The sequence below is a fragment of the Channa argus genome, chromosome 9 (genome assembly GCF_033026475.1).
Source record: "Channa argus isolate prfri chromosome 9, Channa argus male v1.0, whole genome shotgun sequence".
NCBI lineage: Eukaryota > Metazoa > Chordata > Actinopteri > Anabantiformes > Channidae > Channa > Channa argus.
The window spans coordinates 15,628,848-15,652,198 of NC_090205.1; the positions used below are offsets into that span (position 1 = coordinate 15,628,848).

The 23,351-nt window shown below is 39.4% G+C and overlaps 1 protein-coding gene across 3 annotated transcripts; it reads left to right on the plus strand.

Moving 5' to 3' along the window:
- Nucleotides 1–1,211: 1,211 nt before the first annotated feature.
- csrnp3 (cysteine-serine-rich nuclear protein 3) lies at nucleotides 1,212–23,350 on the plus strand. Of its 3 annotated transcripts, XM_067515227.1 has the most exons (6): nucleotides 1,212–1,487; nucleotides 2,359–2,399; nucleotides 17,114–17,282; nucleotides 19,274–19,533; nucleotides 19,688–19,984; nucleotides 20,161–23,350. In XM_067515227.1, the coding sequence occupies exons 3-6, from the start codon at nucleotides 17,120–17,122 to the stop codon at nucleotides 21,298–21,300; spliced, it is 1,860 nt and encodes a 619-aa protein (XP_067371328.1). In that variant the 5' UTR covers nucleotides 1,212–1,487; nucleotides 2,359–2,399; nucleotides 17,114–17,119; the 3' UTR covers nucleotides 21,301–23,350. The 3 variants fall into 3 exon arrangements, with proteins under 3 accessions (XP_067371328.1, XP_067371330.1, XP_067371327.1); XM_067515229.1 differs by lacking the exons at nucleotides 1,212–1,487; nucleotides 2,359–2,399 and adding an exon at nucleotides 13,630–13,988; XM_067515226.1 differs by lacking the exons at nucleotides 1,212–1,487; nucleotides 2,359–2,399 and adding an exon at nucleotides 14,029–14,572.
- Nucleotide 23,351: the final 1 nt, after the last annotated feature.

Genomic DNA, 23,351 nt, shown 5'->3' on the forward strand with positions numbered 1-23,351 from the left:
GACGAGCTCTTCAGCATCATCTACTGTTCTCTTTGAGAAGCACTAGCACTGAAATCACGCCAGTGTTCAACAAATGTATTTATTTGAAAAATGACTGAATGGGTTAAGGAGGCGAGAGTTTTAGTTCGGACAAATGACTGGCAGGGAAGAGCAACAGAGTAGAGAACTTGCTCCATGTGTCAATAGCTGTGACAGTATCACCTTTTCACAAAAGACATCTGACATATCACAGACAGAAATGAACAATGGCTGAGCTCCATTTACTTGCTTCACTTTCAGGGACACGATATTGTGTATGCTGACCCCCTGTCATCCTGTCATAGCTTGCTGGGACACAGAGAGAAAACTTAAACACTTTACCGTTAACTGTTGCTTTATCGGCTATAAAAAAAGACAACACAAATCTGTTTGCTAAGAAAAATGTCTACCCACCCAAGCGTTTGACTTGTTTTGTTTGGAAATTAAACCGAAGTAGTATTGGAATTGGCCTGGCACTGAAAAACCTTTATAGTTTGACAACATGATCACAAGATGGCAGTATACTCCAACACTTTGTTTACCCCATACCCTGAGTGGAATTCATATAGGATATTTGATTTCAACCAAATAGACAAAAGAAAGCAAACAAAGCTTTACTGTGCTTCTCCTCTAACCCATCAAAGATCGTATCGTTCTTCTTTTTACTATTTTTTACACAAGGAGCTGATTGAACTTGCATAACACTGCAGGGACTAATTTGGACTAAATTTGATATGTATAGTAGGACTATGTCCGTTTACCGAGGCAGCTGTTTCTTTTTATAAGCCTCTTAACTTCATCCCTATGTGTGACATGTTTCTAAAACCATAATTATCTCAGAAAGCACTGTAATACAATGCATTTCACGGAGATGTTACATAAGTGGTGCAAATGTTGGTACAAATATCCGTTTCTAAAATAACGTGGAGACAAGTAAACCTATGAAGGAGTCGAAGAGAAGGCTTTAAAAGTGGGACTAACTTTTAGCGTTGCCTTCTCCCTCATTGACAAACATGTAATTTGCTTTCTGTACTCTAATTATTGTCAGCTAAACGCTACAGGACATTGTTGAAATGTTTCCAAATCTCGAGCAAACCGACCTGCTCCCGCACACGATGGTTCAGTGGGATCTGGGTGTGCAGGCAGCAGCGCTCTGCGGCTGATTCCTGTTTTATGAAACCATGATTGGACGGAGAAAGTCACGTTGTCCGCGAAGCTGTCAGGGTGATGCTGCACCATTGTTCTCCGAGCAGCCGGAAGGAGCGCTTGTTCAAGCACTGCTACGGGTAGAGATAGTGCCGGTCAGAGTAGTGCACTACTCGGGAATCCGGTACCGGTTTTACTGGTCACACATTGGTGGAGGATTTCCGCAGAGGAAAAGCGTGACACGGTTTAGGGCAATATTAGCAAGTCCATTGAGAGGGGCGTCACTGACTGACTGGATCCTGCTGATAGTAAGGAAATGAATGGTGAGTATGGCCAGTGTTAGAGAGGACAGGCCTTTATTTTAACACATGCACACTGATGAGACCTGTTATCTTTGTTTCTCACGTTTTGTGTGTGTTGCATAAAGTGTTGGACATTTTATATGTTTGCCAGCTGTTTTGTTACCTCAATATGGACCCATCCCCTGAATGGTCCATCTGTCAAACTCTCCTGGGCATCAGTAATAGTCAAGTGCTACAACTACTGTAAATGGCCATTCAAATTGAAGAATCATGCAGCAATAATTTATCTTCTGTGTTTAAACCACTGACTATTTTACTGATTTTATATGCACGGTGCACACAAGAGGGTCACTGTTCTCTGTGTGTGTCTGCAATCATCCAACTGACCGTGCGCATTAGAGGCTTTGTAGGTATTTTTTGAGCACACACATGTGTGTCACACAGGCTACTGTACTAGAAGCTAACTAACTGGTAGGTGGCCAAATTGGCTGGTTCCCTGCGTGTCTCCCCCCAAGGGACCCCTCCACCTGCCCTTTAGGTAGATGTTTAGATAAGACTCTGTCAATCATGCGTATGTCATTGGTGATATTATATAGTAACAGCAGATCACCAGTGACACCAGTGCTCCTTTATCCATGTTGAATGTGGATGGAGAGAATTTGTATCTTTTGCTTTCTAATGAACTGAGCACACCTGACCCAGGTAATCGCCAGTGTGTAAGGTATGCATAGTTGGAAACCAAGCAGAGCAGGGGTCTTTGAGAACCCCTCACGTACATGAAAAACAGCATGAAACCTAACTTATTTAGAAAACCTTTTCAACTATACCTTCTGAGTGAGTGAACGTCATTTTGCCGCATAAAAAATGTCATTTATGTTTTTCTTTTTTACAGAACAGAAGCGGGCTGTTGCAGTCTAAAATATTTAGCTAGAGGTAAGGCCACATCTTCTACTTGCTACCTGAAATGTAATGCTACCAGTCTTCACGATGCATTAACATGTTAAATTCATGCCTGTTAGATAGCTGGTGTTTAAAGCACGCACAACTGTTGCTACGCTGCCACAAAAGACAATCAGATAACAAGATATGATGTGATGTTGATGCAGACATCAGTGTTGAGTCAATACAGACAGACAGCTGTGCTATTCTCTCTGGATTATACTAAAGAGATGCTTCTGATATCACAATGATTAAAAGAGGCCTTATTCTTATCAGAGTATCATTGCTTGATTTTTTATTTTCTCTAACTCAACCATTAGCTGCAAAAAGGAAGTCACAGGCCTCAGCACATTTTCAAGGCAACAAAGAGATCAAGATTAGTTTTATGAATATTACCACATCTGGATCTAACAGGTTTACATTAATTTGATCAAAAGATTCAGCAATGAATTGTTTTGAGTATAGCCATCATTCTCCTTTCTTGCCCTCCTCATTGTTCCTTCTTAAGCCTCTTTAGTCAGAAAAAGAAAGCAGCACCAATAGTCCACTGCAGTGCACAAGCATGTACTCAAACATGCAACCGTGCACACAATCACAAAACGATCTCCATCTTTGTAATTGAGATCTGAGAGGTGAGGGTGGGGTGGGCGATGGCTGTGTGTGTGTGTTTGGGGAGTTGGACCTCTCTTCTTGCGAGTGTGTATTTTTCCTCCTCAATCCATCTGTTTCCTAAGTCTATCAGCATCCAGTCCTCAGAGGAGCAGAATTTAATTAGTACATGTGGCACAGAGTTAAAGGACACTGAAACATTAAGTAGATGTATTTACTTGTGAAAAGCTCCATCATTAAGCTGGCTTATTTGAATAAGTGATTCAGCCATGCTGTTATTATATACTGTAGCACAGATGGCTAAGGCTTGATAACAGCAAATGTAGACCATTAAAGATTCACAGGGAAGGAGTTATGGCTTAACAGCTCTAAGGAGAGTCTCTCTGCAGGAGGCTGGTGTGGGTGAACTGTCTGCACACCAGGGTTCACATGCATGGCTAAACCACTCTTTGTTTCCTTTTTGGTGGGAACAACCTGGATTCCTGACTTGAAGCTTGACCTGTAGGTTCAGGGAGATTTAATGAGTCAGGTTAAATGTCAGATTGTAAGGTGTTGTGGGGAGGACTAGCTGGTTTGTGGTTTACATTATGGGTTTGTCAAGCACGGCATAAAACAATCTGCAGGAATGGTTGTTATTGTGCTGTTGGAACTCCAGTAGATGGTTTTGTATTTTTATTGTCATTTTAATACATAGGTAAGATAAGTGAGGGGAAACTAACAAACAATATGGACTCAAAACAGACAAATTTTGGACTCACCCATCATGTACACAACATTGTCTTTTTTTGTACTTTCCAAGTGTATATCTGGAAATAAACGTCATTATGTTGCACTGAATAATTTGGCTGTTTGATAACATCATCCTCTGCAGCATGCTATAACAATTCATATGAAATGTAAAGTTAAAACAAACTCATAGGCATGACGTTAAACGAACAAAGAAAGTACTCATACACATCGAAATATGTGGATGCAGCTCACTGATAATCTAAAAATTGGTGACTCCTAGTTGTACGCCAGTTACCATGGAGAAATGCAGTATAAAGGATGTGCATGTATTCTTGAAATGATTTTCCTCTATTCATTTCCTCTGGTTTTAGATGAAACATTACATCTTTGAGGATTTTATTTTGTGTTTTTTTTTTTTCAATTAAGTACAGGTAAAGGCAATGGTATTATATATATTTTATGGTTTTATATGGGCGTCATCCTTCCTCATCCGTTATATACAACTCACCCTCTGTAAATCAGCACCTGACACACAGTGTAATCATACATTCCAAAAATTGAAACATTTCTTTTCCAAAACACAGAATTAGAACCACAGCATCTGTAAAGTATACAGTAGGGTTGCAGGGTGAACTACTACCAACCTTTTATATTAGTGAGCAGCTTTGTGTGTCTCAGCAGGGTTCATGGTTCCAGTTTAGAAGCTTTTGATGTGACTCTTTTTGTGTCTTTGGCTCCTTCCTGGCTGAGCTCTGGGCTTTCACGGTTCAGGATTCTCTCTTGAGTTGTTGCCATGACACCTATTTGGAATCTTTTGTCTGTTGCCAGCTAATTAAGCGTTAAAAAAAGAAATTTCTCTGGCTTAATAAGTGACATTTGTCACTGTACATGCTATGCCACTACATAAATGATTCATACAGCCAATTGAAATAAGTGATTCTGTAATCATTTGTTTTTTGACAAGTTATACATTTTGCTTTTAATGTAACACTTAACCTACTATTATGAGTCAGTGTTACTTTTGATGCTGGAGTCGTGATACATAAGACATAACTGGTCTAAACTAATGGAAGACTAAGAATTTGGGTTAAAATTAGTTAACAACAAGGTACATAATTTACATTTGTTTCTATTATCAGAGATTTTAATAATTTACTATAAAAGTTTAATAAGAATTCAATACCACATTTATAAAATTGTTTAATGAAAAATGTCACTATTTTAAATAGACCTTCTGGTTAAATTAGAGAATTAATAAAGTACATTTACGTGAAAGTTCTGATTTAAATCTGGAGAATCTAGAGGAACTGAAAAGCTCGTCTCTTAATCAGATTTTTAATGATAGACATAAATCCTAGTTAATAATTTTTGCTTAACGGGCCTAAGTATGCAGATGTTTTGATCCATTTTCACTTCAGCACCGTTTAATGGACCATTTAATCAACATAAAGCCACATATAAAAGGTCTGATAGTTCTCTAAAAGGCAATTAAAGAAAAAAACAGCATCCATTAAATGTAACACAATTGCTATTATTAAAGGATCCCGACATGTTTTTGCAGCATCACGGCAGGATTACATATTAGCGGTAAAAAAAACAGAAGCACCTTTTAATAATTTGTGTTTATCCTGGTTATGTGTTGCACAGTAAATATCAGGTCTTGAGAAACCTTGATGTGCTACCTGGAATAGTCCGTTATAAAGTGGCATACAGTGGCAATTAAAAGCCTTCTACTCATTTATGGGTTCTGCTTTGGAAAAGGAGAATAAAACTGCACACAAATGACAGAAAACCTGAATACTTTTGGGATCGTGTATAGAGGGAAATAAGCAACCAGATTTCTCTTGTTCTTTGTAAATATATCTTACATATGAATCAAATCAAGAATCAAAACTGGCATACTAATGCTCATGGAAACATGCTCAGTGTTGTGACAAAGGGTAATGTAGAAATTATGCAGAGTAAGGTTGAGTCATGCTTTTAAATTGAAATACATATTTAGGTGAAAATCATTTCAATTATTTCACACAGTATTTATTTCACACGTCACAATTTTACAGTCTTGAACTCTGTCATTACTTACAAGACAATCATGGAAACATTTTACTAGATTTCTAATCAACACCTTCAATGATGCCTCTTACATTAAGTGTTTATCCCTGATAACATTCACATAGATATGTCTCAGGAAGCACTTTTCTGTGACTGTTTTCAATCTAATTCACCATACAGTGTAATTACATGCAGAGCTGGCCTACTTCACGAATTTAACGAAGATAACAGCGCAAATGTTTTGCATATAAAAATGATCTCAACATGGTTCTGGCTATATATAAATGATAAGGCTTGTCTGCAGAATATGAACCCCACATCCCACGGCTTTCCCAGCCTGTGTGAGAGATGAAAGCAGCCCTGTCTCTATGAAATGCTTTGGCAGCTCTGTTTCTGCCAGCAAACCAGCCTCTGCGAACTTTCAGGTGGCATGGGAAAATAGAGTCATAAATAAAATATAGAGCCATGAATAATTTAGGTGAGTATTCTTATTGACACGAGGGTGAGAGTAACTGATTATGCCTCCGAACTGTGTGACTTGAATTACAGCAAATCAAAACATTAGTCTGAATGAGGAGCTTGTTCGTACTTGTCTACTACGCCGTATTTTGATCAGTGCTAGTAACAACAAAGACCATTGACATGTTGGACGAAATGTCTTCTGAAAAGATTGAACTTCTGTTTAGACATGTAGCTTAATTTAAACTCTGCTGATGCACTTTGTTGTGAAATATAAAAAACACACATCACCAGGAGTCCAATGAGTGAATGATGAGATGCTCTTGCCAGATAATTTAGGTCAGATGAACCATAATACAGTACTCTGGCCTTAATTAGCATAGTTCAATACAACTCTTTGTGTTTTAGTTTGATATGGGTGCAGCTACCTATGTAGTAGTGTTTGCAAACTGCGTTGGACCCATGTGGGTAATAGGGAACTGTGCTTCCTCTATTGTTCTGTGAGGAGGAAGAACGGATCGATGACTCCCAGCACTCGGCTGTACTGTAGCTGCAGGACGGAGGCTGCAGCAGGCATCACCAGGCTGCAGCTCCTCCGTGTGCTGAGTGCTGAGCAGTGGGCTACACTCGCTCCCCCCTCTTCCCCTCTCTTTCTCCTACTCTCCCTCTTTCATGTGCGTGGAGCAGATCTGTCTGCAGCCTGAGGCTAGTGCAAGTCAACAAATGCACAGAACGCATGTGAAGTCTCATTTGCATAAATCTGTAGATGTTGCTACATTTCCTTAAACGGATTTCTTTGTGTTTAATTGGTTTTTTTTTTTTTTATTGTGTGCACATGTAATTCTTTCAAAGCTGACAGAAAATGAAGATGACTGCATTTGACAATTTATCTTATTTATTTGCATAATTTGTCCATCTGACCTTTCATTATAACAGGGGAAAAACAGCCTGAGCAAATGTTTGTTGTCACTGTCACTGAACAAACTGTGTTTTTCCTCAATGCCCTGTGCCTAACATGAGTGATGGCAGGCCAGTTGGTAATATAGGTCAGTGGTTAAAAGAGAGTTTTTTTGGTGCAACTGACTGTAGCTTAATTGCAGCATTTACATTCATTTTTGGGAATAAGCAGATGATCTTAAAGCATTGTCTGCCTCTGCTGTTTTTAATCACACTTTTATTTATGTATTTATTTTTTTACAAACAGTCTATTACCCTTTGATTCTGACCATCCATTGCCTCAATTGACATAAGTTGTAAAGTCCCTTTGTTTTCTGCAGGAACAGGATGCAAATGTTTATTGGGTTATTCCTCAACATGATGGTAGCATATAAAGATTAGGGCATATGCCTTCTGACCTCTCGCTAAACACGTTCTGCTGTGACCTTTTCATGTAGAATTTTGGAATCGGTTTCCCCTCTTCTGCAACAAAATGCCAATGAATATGTGAACAGTGTGTTTGTGTTCTCTCTGTGGAAGGGATCCTCCACTGACATCATCTGTAGCTCTATAATCATTCAGGCCACAGCCTCTCCTCAGGGGAGTCCAGCTGAGACCTGGCCCCCTCTCTCTCCTTCTTTTTAACTCTGTCTAGCTTTCGCTCGCTTTCAAGGTTGCAGTTTATGGCTGAGTGTGACACCAGTGATAGATGGGTTCAAACACAACATCAAACTGGCTACAAGGCCCAGGATCTTTTGTGGTTTTAGGGTGACTGCACTGTGATCCTGTGGGTTGAAATGCAAATGAATTTATAGTCCTCTGTGTTTCTCATATATGAAATAAATAAAACAAGGTCTTTCAAGAGATCTAGGCTGTACAAATGTGTTCTTTAACACATGCAACCAGCCATATTGAGTGGCACAGGAATTTGGCAGATGTAGATAAAGAAAGCAAATTTACTTACAATCTATATCAAACCCCTAGAATCCCCACATTTGGCAGTTGTTCAATGATGAGTCTGAAGGTCCCCCCAGAAAGAATCATATTTATATTAAAATAATAAATAGATACATCTGCAACATTTCCTACCAAAGTAAAGTAATGTACTATAGCTCAGAGATGGCAAGAGTTTGGTTGACTTTTCACTTTACTGGATGTCAGGTACAAACTGAAGCAATAATAAGCATTTTTTGACCACCAGGGGGCAGAAATACCCCAATGCAACCTCAGAAGCACAGTCGTTACGTAGCATCAGCTAATCTAGTACTTACAGCTAATGTGTTAGCAAATGTTTGCTTAATTAAACAATCAGGGTTTGATGTAGATTTTTTATTTTTTTTTACTGGGGTGGCCAGACTGGAACACATGCTCAAAATAGGATGGCACATTAAGTAATTATTTGAAAGTTTTTAAAATCAAATTAAAAGACTGAATGTCTGACATACTGTAATAAAATGTAAGAACTAATAATGTGTTTATAAAGTGTTCATTGTTCTACTTTAAAAAACTCAAATAATTCAACGAGTAAACAGTTGTGTCGTGGAGGTAAAAATCTACGCCTTGCAGAAATTATCTGACCAGTGGCAACTGTTACATTTTTGCAGCATTAAAAGTTTGTATTTAATTTATTTAGAATTCTAATGATTTATTACAGTCTCATATTTGGTCAGTTCTCATTTTCACACCCTGCCCCTGAACACAATTATTGTTGGCAAATAATTGATATCCTATTTTATCTCATTCTTTTCTTATCTAGCAGATACACAATATGGACATCTCACTAAAGTCATATTTGTGGCCAGAAGAATAAATCTCACTACTTTTTTGGGTCTCTACCAGTTCCTGTGTAAAAGATGCTGTCTGTGGGTCGTTGATAAATGCTTGTCTTTCCTTATTAGCGAATAAAGTTAGAGGTAATTGCAAAAAAACCTCTACTAATTTTTTTGAGTGAAGCTAACTTAAAACAATAGCAACAAATGGGGCAATTACACTACTTAGCCATTGGGAGGCAGCAATTCACAAAAAAAGTGCTTAGTCTGAAAACGTATATACAGGTGTTAATGGGGTCATGAAGCAATGCATTAATGAGGTCAAAGTATCCTGGTGCAATTCATTAACCCAGTGCGACTGACCATTGACCTTTTTCCTGCTCTCGGAAAACCCTCCGCTGACATTTGTCAAGGACGAAGGGAGGATTACTTTTTTCAAAAGTGCACTGCTGCAAAAAAAATATATTTCACATTTATGAAGTTTGGCGTGAAGAACATTTTATATAATTGTGGGACTGATCTGAGCACTAGATAATTGCAGCTAATTGACAAAAGAAGCGTTCTTAGAAGCTATGGCTGGAAGGTTGAGGGTCTATCACCTTAGTAGTATAGTATATAATAGCATAATATTGTGATATAGTGTAGTATTATTACAGTGGTATTGCAATTTCCTGATTTTAGGGGGAGGGGCGTGGTTAGCAAACCATGACTTAAGACAATGTGACCAAAGTAGAAACTCATGTATGAAGTGACAAATATGAAATACTAAAGTTACACAAGTAAACATTACTTATTATTTAGGGCAATGGGTTTGCATGGTTTCAGCAAGTAAATGAGACTTCAGCTAAATCAACTGCAACTCAGATGTTCAAAGTTTTAGGAAATGTCACTTTAGTCAGCCTAAATTAAATAAGTGTGTTTATTAAAAGATAGCACACAGTACACTTAACTTGAAATTACTTTGTTTGAAATAATAATTCTGAGTACTCCATGCTGAGTTATGAGTACACAAGAAGTAGTTGTGTAAACTAAATTGTAAGTGTACTACATTTAATAGGCATTTGTAAGTAGAAATACAATTCCTATTCCAGTTTACATGTTTTTTCAAGGCAATCAGTTTGCATGCTTTAAGGTCAGCAAATCAGAACTTACAGTTATTGTGACTGTTCCAAATTCAGGTAAAAGAGGCTCAAAGCTACAGAGCTAGATGTAAATATGAAGCTCAAAACAGCACTGTCCGGGTCTAGTGATGGTTTCCTGAAGTAGTTGTAGCAAAAGTGCATCCTTACCATTTGCTATGACCCCACCATGAGGGACCTTTCTGTTCATGGAAGCACTGATGTTGCCTCAGCGCAGGTACAGTAAGGGTAATCAAACATGCATCTGCTTTCTTTGTTGAAGGTGTCACCTCTGTGCACTGTGAGAGTGGCTCCTACCCAGCAAATACCCGTCTATTCACTGTCCATTCACTCTGAAGAGATGATGTGGAACTTGTTGATTCTGGTCTTTCTCTAATATCTAGGAGCTTGTCAGCCTGTACGTATATGTGAGTGTTGCATTTGCTTTATCCTGAGTCATCTACGTAGCCAGTATGTCGGAGCTGAGGTTGGATTAGGAAATCCAGTCATGTTTTTGTTTCCTTTTGCATGCTAACATTCATGAACATTTCCATTGGATGGCTAAGATTATCAGGAGACACCTCTGGTATGAAATCTGCAAGGCTTTCAGATGTATATATTGTAATCTGCCCAGGCCTCTGCACCACACAGCAGAGGAGCTCTTATCTGATACCGTTGGGGAACTGAAAAATGTCTATTTATTTAGTGTTTCGGTCCAGTCCAGACATCGTTTGTGTCTCTGGAAATGCACAACGAGTGCAGTGCAGATCTTGTTGTGAATAATATCAGATGACACTCTAATCCGTAAACTAAGGCCTTCACTAAAGAGAGTAGTGCATTATGTAGCTGATGGAAAGTGGATGGAAACCCTTGAACTTGTTGGCTGACAAAGCTGTCATATGTTCTGAATGGTATCACACACTGTTGTGATGAGTGATAAACACGATTGATGCAAAAGTTGTGATTCACAGCCACTGCTGTTTAACAATTGCTCATACTTCATGTTGTCATGAAGCCAGGTGGTTTAGAGTCAGGGTTTGTGTGAAAATGACTTCTAGACTTTACGTTTTAAATTCACAAATGCACACGCTGTGATCATCCTGTGCTTTAGCGAAAGAAGCAGGGGCCCTAAATTATTGTTCCTTCAGTTCCCTCTTTATTCTTACAAAACAACAGGGTATATTAACCTGTAATCTGTATTCTTGTTTACAGTAAGCTCTGAAAAGTAGGTTAATAACAAGCGCTCATCTGTTTTCTTATTTGTTTAAAAATGTATTCAAAATGTACTTTTCTTCTGCTACGATAAGAATCAGACAGGCCTTTGTATATGACCTCAAATACGTATGGTTATACAAATTATATTTGTTTATTAGTATTTTTAAACATTCTTTGTTTTTGCCTGCTTTTCGTCTTCTTCCTAAATTGAAATAAAAAGGCCTGTTGAAAGTCTTAATACACAGTAAGTCACCATCACTGGCACAAAGGTGCTGTCAAATGCTCTCTCTTGAATTTTTATGTGATGAGATAGCAGATATGTGTGATGCTACTGGATGATTTCATGTAAAAGTACTAGAAGAAGTGATCAGAAAAAACATGCTGAAATATACTGTTATATACTGAAAGAGTATATGTACTCTTAACCTGTATACTGTAATGATGATTTATTTTTATTTTTATAATAACGATAAGTAGACCAGTCTTTCTAGTCTGATCACTTAGATTAATGGGCTGGACAGACACAAGAAAAGCACTTCAGTTTCTACTGTCAGTAGTGCTGCACTACTGCGTTTGTGAATTTGTACTCAAATGCCCAACCTTCTTGAATTTGTGTCGAAAAATATGCACTGAGGTGAACAAAACCAATTCCAGGTATTTTTAATTCTTATAATGCTAATCTTCAAGATTAATGTATCCTGTTGCTGCTGCTGTTGTGTTGTTATGCTTGCTCTCTCGTTGGTTCTTATTGAGCCATAACAGCCAACTGTAACCTACGATTGCTCCACAAGACTTCTGTGTGCAGATCATAATTTTGAGAGGAGCCTATTCAATAGTCACTTCTAAAAGGCATAAATATAAACTCTACTACTAGTACTACTGCATGTTTCATATAAATGCAACTAAAATGACAGTATTTTTAGAACAGTATTAACATTAATGTAAAACAATATACTATTTTTTATATTAATATTCTACAGGGTGATTCACGCTGTAGTGGTGTTTGTTTTAAAAACACTGAGGTAAATTGAAGGTATGTAGCCTATTGAACTGATTGCTGATTTCTAATGTGCATTGCTGTGGCTCAGTGATGTTACAAGAGAGAGGCAGCGTGAGTAGTGTTGGGAAAAAACAACAGGGATGGAGGAGGAGTGCAGTGCTGTGAAGGAGGGGTTCAGCGAGGACACTGGTGAGGATGCAGAACATTGCAGAGTAGGATGACATTTGTTTTCTTAAAGTTGCAAGTAAATGTGGCAGTTTCACCAAATGACCATTTTCCATTGTGCCTCTGCTTCCCTTTGCTGCTGTTTGTTGCTCTCATGCTGTCCTTTCCTGCTATGTTTATACGAAGTGTTTGTGTCATTTATTAGTAATAAAGTCACAGACTTAAAACTGTCCTGCAAACAAAGTGCTGAACCTTTAATTTTGACAAGCCAGGGCCCCACTAACTCTTCACCAGGCATAAAGTGCTGGAGCACATTTACTACCGTGCTGAGAGATCTTATATCTTTTGGATGAGGTAGTTTATGTTGATATTTACTTGTCAGCATCACCCAGTTATATGTTCAACCTATCTATACAACTCAAGGCTGCCGTTTATATTACAGAATATAATTTTTTTTTTATGTTTTATAATAAAATGTGTTAAATGTTCTGTCTAGAATAAATTTGATTTATCTTGTTTTTATATGTCATTTAGGCTTTAATTTAGTAGTTTTATGATCTCTTGATGAGCCTGCTGTGTTGTTCATGGCATCAGTGGTTCCTCCTTTTTCTTTTTTTTTTGCTCAATTCTCTCTCCTTCCCACCTCCCTATTCCCTCTCACTGAACCTCTTCCTCATCCCCCTCCTCTCTATTCCCCCCTGAATCCCCTCCTCTCGCCATCTCTGTTATACCCCCTCCATCTCCTTTCCCACTGCCCTGCATCTCCCATAACCCCCTCATCCATTTCTCCCCCAGTACACACCTCTGCCTCTTCCTCCCCCTCCCCACCTCATGTTGGTAAAAATATCTGCAGACAGCAGGAGCACAGGCACGCCTGACTTCTCTCTCTCACTCTCACTCTCACTCTCTCTCTCTTCTCTCTCTCACTCTCTCTCTCTCACTCTCACTCTCTCTCTCTTCTCTCTCTCTCTCTCTCTCTCTCACTCTCACTCTCTCTCTCTCTCTCTTCTCTCTCTCTCTCTCTCTCTCTCTCTCTCTCACTCTCACTCTCACTCTCTCTCTCTCTCTCTCTCTCTCTCTCTCTCTCTCTCTCTCTCTCTCTCTCTCTCTCTCTCTCTCTCTCTCTCAGACATCCCACCCATGTGATCTCACAGGCTGCCTTTGCTCCACTCTGCTCCAGTCAGACTCCTGCCTTTCAGCTAGCTGCAGCTAATGAGCCTTTGTGTGGCCACAGAGAGAGGAACGGGGTGACAGAGAGGGAGTTGATGTGAGAAAGACTCTCGTCTTGCAGTAAAGCATATGGTACCAGCAGGACAGTCAGACCTGGAAAATTACAAGTCTCTCACACTCCTGCAGCCTTTTGTCTCATGCCCGTGGTGCTCAGGGGTCGCTGCAAGTCAGTGGAGGGAAACTAAATGGGAATCTCTTCATTCATCATGTGTCACCTTTTTTGAATTACCACATTTATGATTGTGTGGCTGTGCTGCTGTGAGAAGAGGTGAAAGGAGTCACAGTCTGCCCGTGGATACAGGTCAGTTGTTACTGTGAGGGCCAGCACACACACATAGAATTGTAATGTGGTCATTGTAGGACTGATGTGTCATGACTTGCTCCAGATGACACAGGCCCGTTATCATCACTTGGGAATAGTGTTTTGAGCTTTGTGTTGGCACATCCTTTTATTGTGATTCTGGGAATCTTGTGAATGAAAGGGGAAGGAAATAATTGTATTAAGAATGCACGAATGCTACAGGGCTGTGAGCGTTGTTAAGGACCAGAGTTGGTCTTCACAGTTGATGTGTGTGTACAGTTGGGCACACAGGGAGGGGCTTTCTAGCCTGGATTTTGCTGAATTATTTTCTCCCTTTTACCATAGTGTATGCTGTCCAGCCACGATTAGCGGTAAGGCAATGGTGAGACAAAGAAAGAGCTGAGCAACAGTCTCTTTATCGTTATTTTCCATTTAGCTATGAGGAGAGAAGACCACCCTAGATTACCTACAGCTCTGTTACTCCTGTGGTCATTCCCATCCAGGGTGAAGATTTGTAACTTTTTATGTTGTCATATTGGAATACAAATGAACTAGTAATGAATTCATCTGATAAAGAAACTCAGGTAAGTATATAAACATTGTTTGCCTGTTGTAGATATGAACTTAATTTGCTCTAACATTGATGCTTTATTATGAAGAGCCAGTATGTCACACTGGAAACACTGTCCTATGGGAAAACACTAGTTGTGAGAGTACATTAGAATCTCCATGGAAACCACTTTTAGTATCAAAGCCTAGAGCAGCATCAGCTGAAAGCTAAGCATACGAATAGGTTTCCAACAATGGTATCTAATTAGGACCCTTGCTAGGAAATGGACTAAAATTGCACAGGTCATTTCTGGTGGAAATTTCCAGTCTGGACAAATGGAATGGACTGAGTGATAAAGCTGTTTTCGTATTGTTTTGATGTGATATCACAAGGCTAATATAATAAATTCAGTCCACTAGTTATGGTTTTTTGTGTCCTGTCATAGTCATTCTGAATAGAAATCAAATTGGTAATTTCTTGCTGGCCAGCTCAGGATTTATTAAAGATAGTTTTATAGAGATTTTGCTCCTAAATTAAAAGGCCACTCAGGGAGATTACCCTAACTTGATCCTCTCTCTTGCACTTTCTCCCATACGGAGGATGCCTCACATTCCTTACTTGTAGGTAGAGTTGTTGACTCTGGAGGTTTTCCAAATGCTGCCGGTGCCATGTCACCGCACGGAACAAGAACAGCCTCCTGGGAACAATGACCCTCTTGCTGGCAGCGCAAGTCTTTTCTGGGTTGCAGCTCTTTCTCACAGGGAGCATTTGCATCTGTAATGACTGAACAGCAGAGCCCAGATGAAACATTGAGGATGTCTGTGAATGGAACTCCCCCACAAGCTGCTCTGGCAGATATACAGAGTGGGACTGCGTGAAGATGCATGCTGTCTTTACTGATTCCAGGTTCCAAAAGAGAAAGCAGTGATGGAAAAGCTGCCAGTCACAGCAATCCTCATTGTGCTGCAGCAGCAGTGTTGTGTCACTGGGTTTATTTTAAAATGTGACACGATGTTCCAACATAAGGTGAAATGGATGAAAGGACGGGATTTTCAACAATTCTAAATAGTGAATAACATTAAATATGTCAATCCACGACACACTTAAGAATCATGCTAGGGTAATCTTAAATAGAAAAAGTCTGTTTGATAGTTACAAGGCAGACATTAGACCCAGTTTTAGTGTAATTGTGATTAGTGTATTTGACTGATGAGCTTGTTTATTCGTCTAATTGCATCATAAGTCAGAGGGAGTTAATGGCCACTCTCTTTTGACATTGAAGTGGTCTGCAACACTTCTGCTTCTATAGCCGCTGTGTGAAGTGCTGTGACTAAAAACATTTAGCTTCACCTACACAGAGACACAGACTTAGCTCTTCTTTGGCAACTATGCATAACACAGCTGTGATCTGATTGTAAAAATATATAACGAATTCTTGCAATTATGGCTCTTTTTAATGACAAAAGAACTGTACCACAGAAACATCTATTGAGCCATTGTGGCTTTTGGTTTTACAGTGCTTTATGATACATGACTATTGACTGCATTTGTAGCAGATTACATGGCAAATTTTAGCCTGCCACAGTGTAGAGCTCTTTTACCTCTGCTGTGACTTTTTTCCACTACGAGGCATCTGACTTAGCAAAAGCTCTTTGCCGACATATAGGGTGTCACTCATTATGCAGTCAACAGTCCCTGTTCCTCCTTTAGCACTGCACCATGTGTGATCTACACCCAGTTGGCACTGTTTTATATCCACCTAGTAATAATAGTCACGTGGTACATCCCTACTTCATTCAGGTGATAGCGTTCAATTCCTGTTGAGACAGTTTTTTGCTTCAGGAAACTGATTCAACTGCATGGCCATTCTGCAGCATGTGGGGCTGTTAAGCTGTACCGTACACATTATAGAAAGATGTTTAATAATTTAAATGGAATAGACAAAAGGATTGGGTAAATTAGTAGGATTAGTATTAAGTAGTATTGGATGCAATTCAGTTGCAAACTACAACTTCACAAATGATCATACCTTTATTTAATTCTGTTGTGTACCTAATACATTAATAAACACTCCAATAGCTTCATGGAAATGCACACAACAGTTTTTGCACTACCCAGCATATATGTGTAATCAATACTACTTATGCAAATCAGAATTTATTGCTTTTTTTAAAAAGTAAATAGTCTCAGTCATTTAAAAATTTCACTCACAAACTGTGGTATTGTACGTAACACATATATAGGACATACTTTCATCTTGGCTGGTTATAATACCAGACAGGTTGGTCCAGATACCTTTTTCACCACCCTCCCAATCAAAGACAATAGAATGAACTTCCTGTAAGGCTGACGTAATATGTAATTAGCAGCGATGTACTTCCATCTAAGCTGCTTTGTGCCAAGGTGATCAGTCACCCAGGGAATGCCTGAAAGCTGGGATAGCAGAAGAGTGTGTGTGTTTATGAAGTGAGGGGGGAGTCAGGGTCTCATTGCTAATTGAGTCTGTTGAGGATTATGAAAGCACTAAACTGGATATTAAATAATGTGTGGCCCCTGTGATGTCTTTGGGTTTCAGGTGCGGATGCGGCGGGCCATGAGTGGAATACTGAAGAGGAAATTTGAGGAGGTGGAACCCTCCTCCTCCCCATGTTCTTCCTTGCGGGAGTCTGATGATGAGGTCTCTTGCAGTGAGAGCGGGGATAGCAGTGACAGTGTCAACCCCTCTGCCTCGGGCTCTTTCACCCGTGAGTGCCTGTGTTTTTTAAATTCATGCATTGTGCTCAAGGTGGCAAACGTGTGCCATTGGCAGTAACATTCATGTCATCATTTCTCAAGAAAAACAAAGCTAAAGCATTAGAAGGAATTCATAATCAAGAGAGTAATAACACTCAAAGCCAGTCTGATTTTGTAGCTCATGATCAATGCAGGGGAAAAAAAATGCATATCTGTTGATGAGGCAGTGCAGTGTGGACTTATACGTGTGGCTTTGCACTAAAGAAGAGAAGAGAGGAGGCTGAGTGATGCTAAGAGTCCAGTACTGTATTAGAGAAAAGGATGCACAGACAGCCTCCCTCATTAGGGACAGCATCAGTGCACAGACTCATTCATCTGGTTGAATGAGCTGATGTAGTCTCAAGCTGTGTGTGTGCAACAGTATTGGTACTGTACATGTAAATGAACCTCTCTCTAAGTACAGCATAGCAGCTAAACACAAAATTGTTGTTTTGATTTTGTTATCTGCTTTTAACAAATGGCCCTTTTTAAGGGGGGGGGGGCATATGTATTTTTGCATAAACAACAACAGCTGCAACTATCTACTAATCATTTTTATTATTGTTAAATCTGCCAGTTGTTATTTCACTGAGTTGGTACTAAATTAACGGTTTGGTCTATAAACTGTCACAATTTCCTAAACCCTAAGCTGAAATTGTTATTTTTTTTTGTTTTGTCAAACCAATTGTCTAAAACCAAGAAAGTAGTTTACAGTAATTTAATGCCCACACTACAGAAGCTGAAACCATCAGATGCACTCTGCTTAAGAGTTCCTTACATGATGCATCAATTATTAAAATGGTGGCAGGTTCATTTTCAACTAATTGATACTTTCTTTCATTTGCAAATCGGTAAGTTTTGAAAAGAACAATTTTAGTTTATCATTAAAACATCACAGCTTGGATTCTGTGAAGCTCTTTAATGTACACATGCTTGGAAAGAGGTCTGCTAATGAAGCTGAGCTTGTCCTCTGTGTCTGCTGCAGCTGCTGGTAGCTGGAGCTGGAGGAGGCCGGCTAACGGCCTGCACGGCTACGAGGTGACGTGCATGTACACTGATCGACTGCCTTGGCAGGGAGATAAAACAATTAAATACTGAGTGGTTTCACTGTACATGTCATGCTGCGGTGTTAGGGAAAGGAGGGAAAACATCTTTAATGTTTCCTTTCTTTTTTTTTAAAGCGTGACTGAGAAATACTCAGGTCAGAGTCTGTAAGTGTTTAAAGGGTAAAGGAACACTACTACTAAAAAATACCTATTGGGTGTTGTTGTTTCTTGTTATCTTTTGCATGGACAGACCCATAAAAAGCTGTTAAATGTTTTGACATTTACGAAAAACTAGCCGATAGCTTTTTTGGTAAAAAATAAAACTCAGCTCCACTCTGTACCCCTCAGTGTGACAGTTCTACATCAGTAATGAAATGCACTGTCCCTCTTGCGGGGGGCTGCTGGAACCAGATGGTTTCTATTTGTCCTGTCTGTCTGATATGGGGTGAACGCTGGGAACACTGCTTCTGGGAACCAGCACTCTTCATCTCTGGGCCAGGCAGGGGATTATTTATGCTCCACTATTGCCCTCCCCCCTCCCCCCTCCCTCTTGGAGAGCTCTCCTTAAAAAGACACACATAGGACTTGCTTGCCAAGTGGAAGCACAGAGATGTGAAATCCTTCCCTACAAAGCTATGCTAAGTTCAAGATATGTAGAAGCTCACTGTAAAGCTGGCAATAAAAGAATTCCTCATATTTCAGGCATTTAAGGGCAATGCTGTCAGGAATCTTAACAGGCTTTACTGTTAAACTGTTTTACTCTAAGAGGAAAAAATGTATAAAATCTAAAACAAAAATCAACTGTGCTGTAAATGGTTTTGATGCAATAATCTGGTGTGGAGCTTTGGGATTAATGAACAGTCAAAAACATTTATCATCACAGTTTGTAATGTGCCTCTTTGCTTTTTTCTTTTCAGCTGACTCAATATTGAAGAGAGAGAAGCGCTTGCGGACAAGGAGAGTGCATTTTGAGAATGTGACTGTGTACTACTTTGGTCGGCGGCAGGGTTTTACCAGCGTCCCCAGCCAGGGAGGCAGCACGCTGGGCATGTCCAACAGGCACAGCTGGGTCAGGGAGTACTCTCTGGGTGAATTTGCCCTGGAGCAGGAGAGGATCCACAGAGACATGCTCAGAGACCACCTGAAGGAGGAGAAACTCAACTCCATCAAACTCAAGGCAAGTGTTCTGAACATCTCTGTCTTTCTGTACAAATTTAGTAAGAATTACATACGTAGTACAAATTATTCTACAGAAAATATAAAATATATGATATGTGTAAGGAGCTCTTTGTTCCTGAGTGCTTGGATGGGATATTTTGTTTGGTTTTCAGCTGACCAAGAATGGCACAGTGGAGTCTGAAGAGGCTAGCACACTTACAGCAGAGGACATTTCTGATGATGACATTGATCTGGACAACACAGAGGTGGACGAGTACTTCTTCCTGCAGCCTCTAACCACTAAGAAGCGTCGGGTACTGCTGCGCTCATCTGGAGTAAAGAAGATTGATGTGGAAGAGAAACATGAATTGCGAGCCATCCGGATGTCCAGAGAGGACTGTGGTTGTGATTGCAGGGTCTTCTGTGACCCAGAGACCTGTGCCTGCAGCATTGCAGGGATCAAGTGTCAGGTAAATCCTATCTGATGCTCATTTGTTCTATTTCACTCTGTTGTAATGTTCTTTTTCTACTTGTAAACAGGAAAGCATTTTGTTCTTTTATAGAGAAGGTCCGTTTCCATCACACCGCATAGTTCATGTACCTACTAATTAACTAAATAGCATAGTAAACCCTGTGTTTTCCTTAGGTGGATCGTATGTCATTTCCCTGTGGCTGCACAAAAGAGGGCTGCAGCAATGCAACTGGCAGAGTAGAGTTTAATCCTATCCGTGTTCGGACCCATTTCTTGCACACTATAATGAAGCTTGAACTGGAGAAAAGTCGTGAGCAACAGCAGGCATCCCCCAGCAATGCTTACCGGAGTGAAACTAACGACCTGGGAAGCGGAAACCCTCTTGTTCAGTCCCCACACAGGTTGGACTACTCTCTGTCAGACGTTGTTCCACAGACAACCAACATGCACCTGCAGGCTGGAGATGAGATAGAGGAGCCACTAGATGATGAGGACGAAGACGAAGAGGATGAAGAAGATGAGGAAGATGAAGAGGAGGAGGACAATGAAGACGATGAAGAAGATGAAGAGGACAGTAGCAGTGTTTGCAGCGGTCTGTCTGACTCCAGCACTCAGAGCTTAGCTAACAGCGACTCTGAGGATGACGATGAAGATGAAGAAAAGTCGGAGAACTTCGAGGATGACATGACAACTCCATCAGTGTCCCATACTGAGATTGTCCCCTTGTCCTCTGTGTTGTGTTACAGTGATGGCTCTATGGCTCACGATAACCACATGAATGGAAACACTTACTTAATGAGCTCTTCTTCAGCTGAGTACTATCAGCTGGGGAGCTCCAGTGCCGTCTCCAATGGCCAAAGCAGCCAACCAGGGGAACCCTATGGGGAAGCCTTAGCATTCCAAGAGTCAGTCAGCACTACCAACGGCAACATGGCCCAAGGACCATTCAACATGACTGCTGAGCAGTACACAGAATACTCTAATCAAGCTGAGGAACAGTACACACCCAAACACCCTTTCACCTTGACCAGTGGTGCTCCTGCCGCCCCTTTGACCTGCACACCTGATCAGGAGAAAAAGGTATTGTCCAAAGTGGCATTTGTGGAGCAACCTGACAACCAGAACCAGACCCAATTTCAAAACTACCTGAACAATAACACGCAGCGTTCCTACAGCACTAAAAGCTCATTTATGACTACTGAACAGCCACAGAAGGAACCCAGTGTTAATGGACATTCTGACCTGACGCTACTAGTGAACAATACTAAGAACCTCCCTTTACCAGACCATTGCCCCGAGGTGACAGCCATTTAGTGGGCCTCCCCTTCTTAAGTGTTCTTTCATTATTGCATCTTTACTTGAGCCTGACCAAGTGGTATTTTAAGGGAACATAATCATGGCCTTTGCATTATCAGACATTAAATCTCAAAGTAATTTGCAGCACCCTAGTACATTTTCATCTGTAACTATAAAGCTATATGTTCATGATGGAAGTGCTTTTGAGAAGTGATTCACTCCTGAAGGTTTCTCCATTACAGTTGTGTGCTTAGTTGCAAAATGGAAAGATCAAAAACCCATCAACACATCAGTTATGTCACGCTGTGCAGTGTATATTGTAATTTCAGATGTAAAGTTCTAGTTTTAAGCAAATATTGTACTGTAGATGGATCTTTTCTATGTCTACTGTGTCAAATGTGCAAAAAGGTTTATTGTCAGTTTATTTATCGTTTCAGAATTATGTGTATACTTATATATTGTAAAAGTTTTGATAACAATACGCATGCTGTTTTATGAATCTCAGTGACATTTAGGGAAGAAATATGCCATTGTTTTATAAAAAACATGTTGCATATATAATGTAAATGTCCCCTCTTCTTTTTGTCACCGTTATATGCTTTTCTATGGTTTTGAAAAGCACGAAAAATTCTGAATTCCTATTTGTATGTTTGGAGTACAGAATCAATAGTATATTGTCTGACATCAAAATCAATTCACAGCCTTTTGGTTTAAGCTGATAAATACGTATACAGCGTAAAGGTACGCCCCCCCACACTGTTCACTATTAGACTAATATGATTTACAAGTGTCAGTAGAAATGATTTATTCTTTGAGGTATTTACGTAATGCAGTGATAATTGTTAAAACAGCACTTTGACATATATCTGAAAGCATCAGAAGCTTTATGATTCATCATAGACAACAGAACTTTTTATCATAAATTAGTTAATAAACTTAATTTGAAAAGCAACAATAACCAGTCCTGTAGACAACATATTGATAGTAAACAATGTGCCAGTATTTCTGAACTAGTTATTCTGTTTTGAAAGCTGTATAAGCTGTCACATAACTAAGTTGTTTATTTATGCCATTTAATAATAATGCTGAGTTGTTCTATTGAAGTGTTAAGTGCAATAATTTGAGGTTTATTTTAACGGGGCTGTCTCTTTGGAGAGGAAATCCTCAGCAAAGTGGATTGATATTGCTTTTAATTGACTGTCACAGTACGTAATAATTACTTATTATTGTACTAAAATGACCATGGGTTTCATTAAAAATATGACAGTTTTAATAAATTTATATGGGGGAAACAAATGTTCAAGGTCGACAATCAAAGCTTATCAAACATGATTTGTATCGGTAACGAACAGCTGCACAATAGCACAGAAGACACAGAATCCTGAGTCTTGGGAGTTATGGAAAATGACTCCATATATAAAAACACACTTTACCAAATAAAGTCTTTATAAAACCCCTGATATAAAAGGCAAATGAAGTGACTACTCAAATAATACAGGGACTGCAATAATTTTGTTGATAATTCTAATGTAATATTTTGCTGAAGTTCTTTACCTTGAAGATATTTGCCCCTTGCAAGCTCACAAATATCTGCCCCTTTTTTTTATAATCACAAGGGTCAGAACATGAGTTTGGTGGTTCTGTGTCTGTCAACTAGCTGGGACCTCTCATACTATTTTGGAGATACAAAAGAAATGTACAGACTGCTTTCAGGCAAGCAGTGATGTCAACATTACCTACAGGACAGAAGAAATGTGCCAAAGCATACAATGTGAGATTAGATACAATGACACTGCATCCAGTTAAGATTTCTGTGTTTGATTTTAATTTAGTATTTATTATGAATGATATATTGAAATGTGTATTTATTGTGGCTTACTAAAATGTCTATTGAGTAAATAGCTTCACTATCTTAAAGTTGTCTTTTGTTTAATGCTGGTTGTGAGTTGTAAAGCTTCATGTGCCTGATTTATTTAATTCTGTGAAATGCATACGTTTTGCACAAAATTGTAATTTTTTTCTAACGTGTTTGGTTTTCCAACTGTATATAAAGCCAACCTAATTTTCAG

Coding starts and splice junctions, on each gene's coding strand:
- csrnp3 (XM_067515226.1), top strand. CDS start 14,513: ATGTTGTCATATTGGAATACAAATGAACTAGTAATGAATTCATCTGAT. Junction 14,573..17,113: donor CATCTGATAAAGAAACTCAG/GTAAGTATATAA, acceptor TTTGGGTTTCAG/GTGCGGATGCGGCGGGCCAT. Junction 19,985..20,160: donor TTGCAGGGATCAAGTGTCAG/GTAAATCCTATC, acceptor TGTTTTCCTTAG/GTGGATCGTATGTCATTTCC.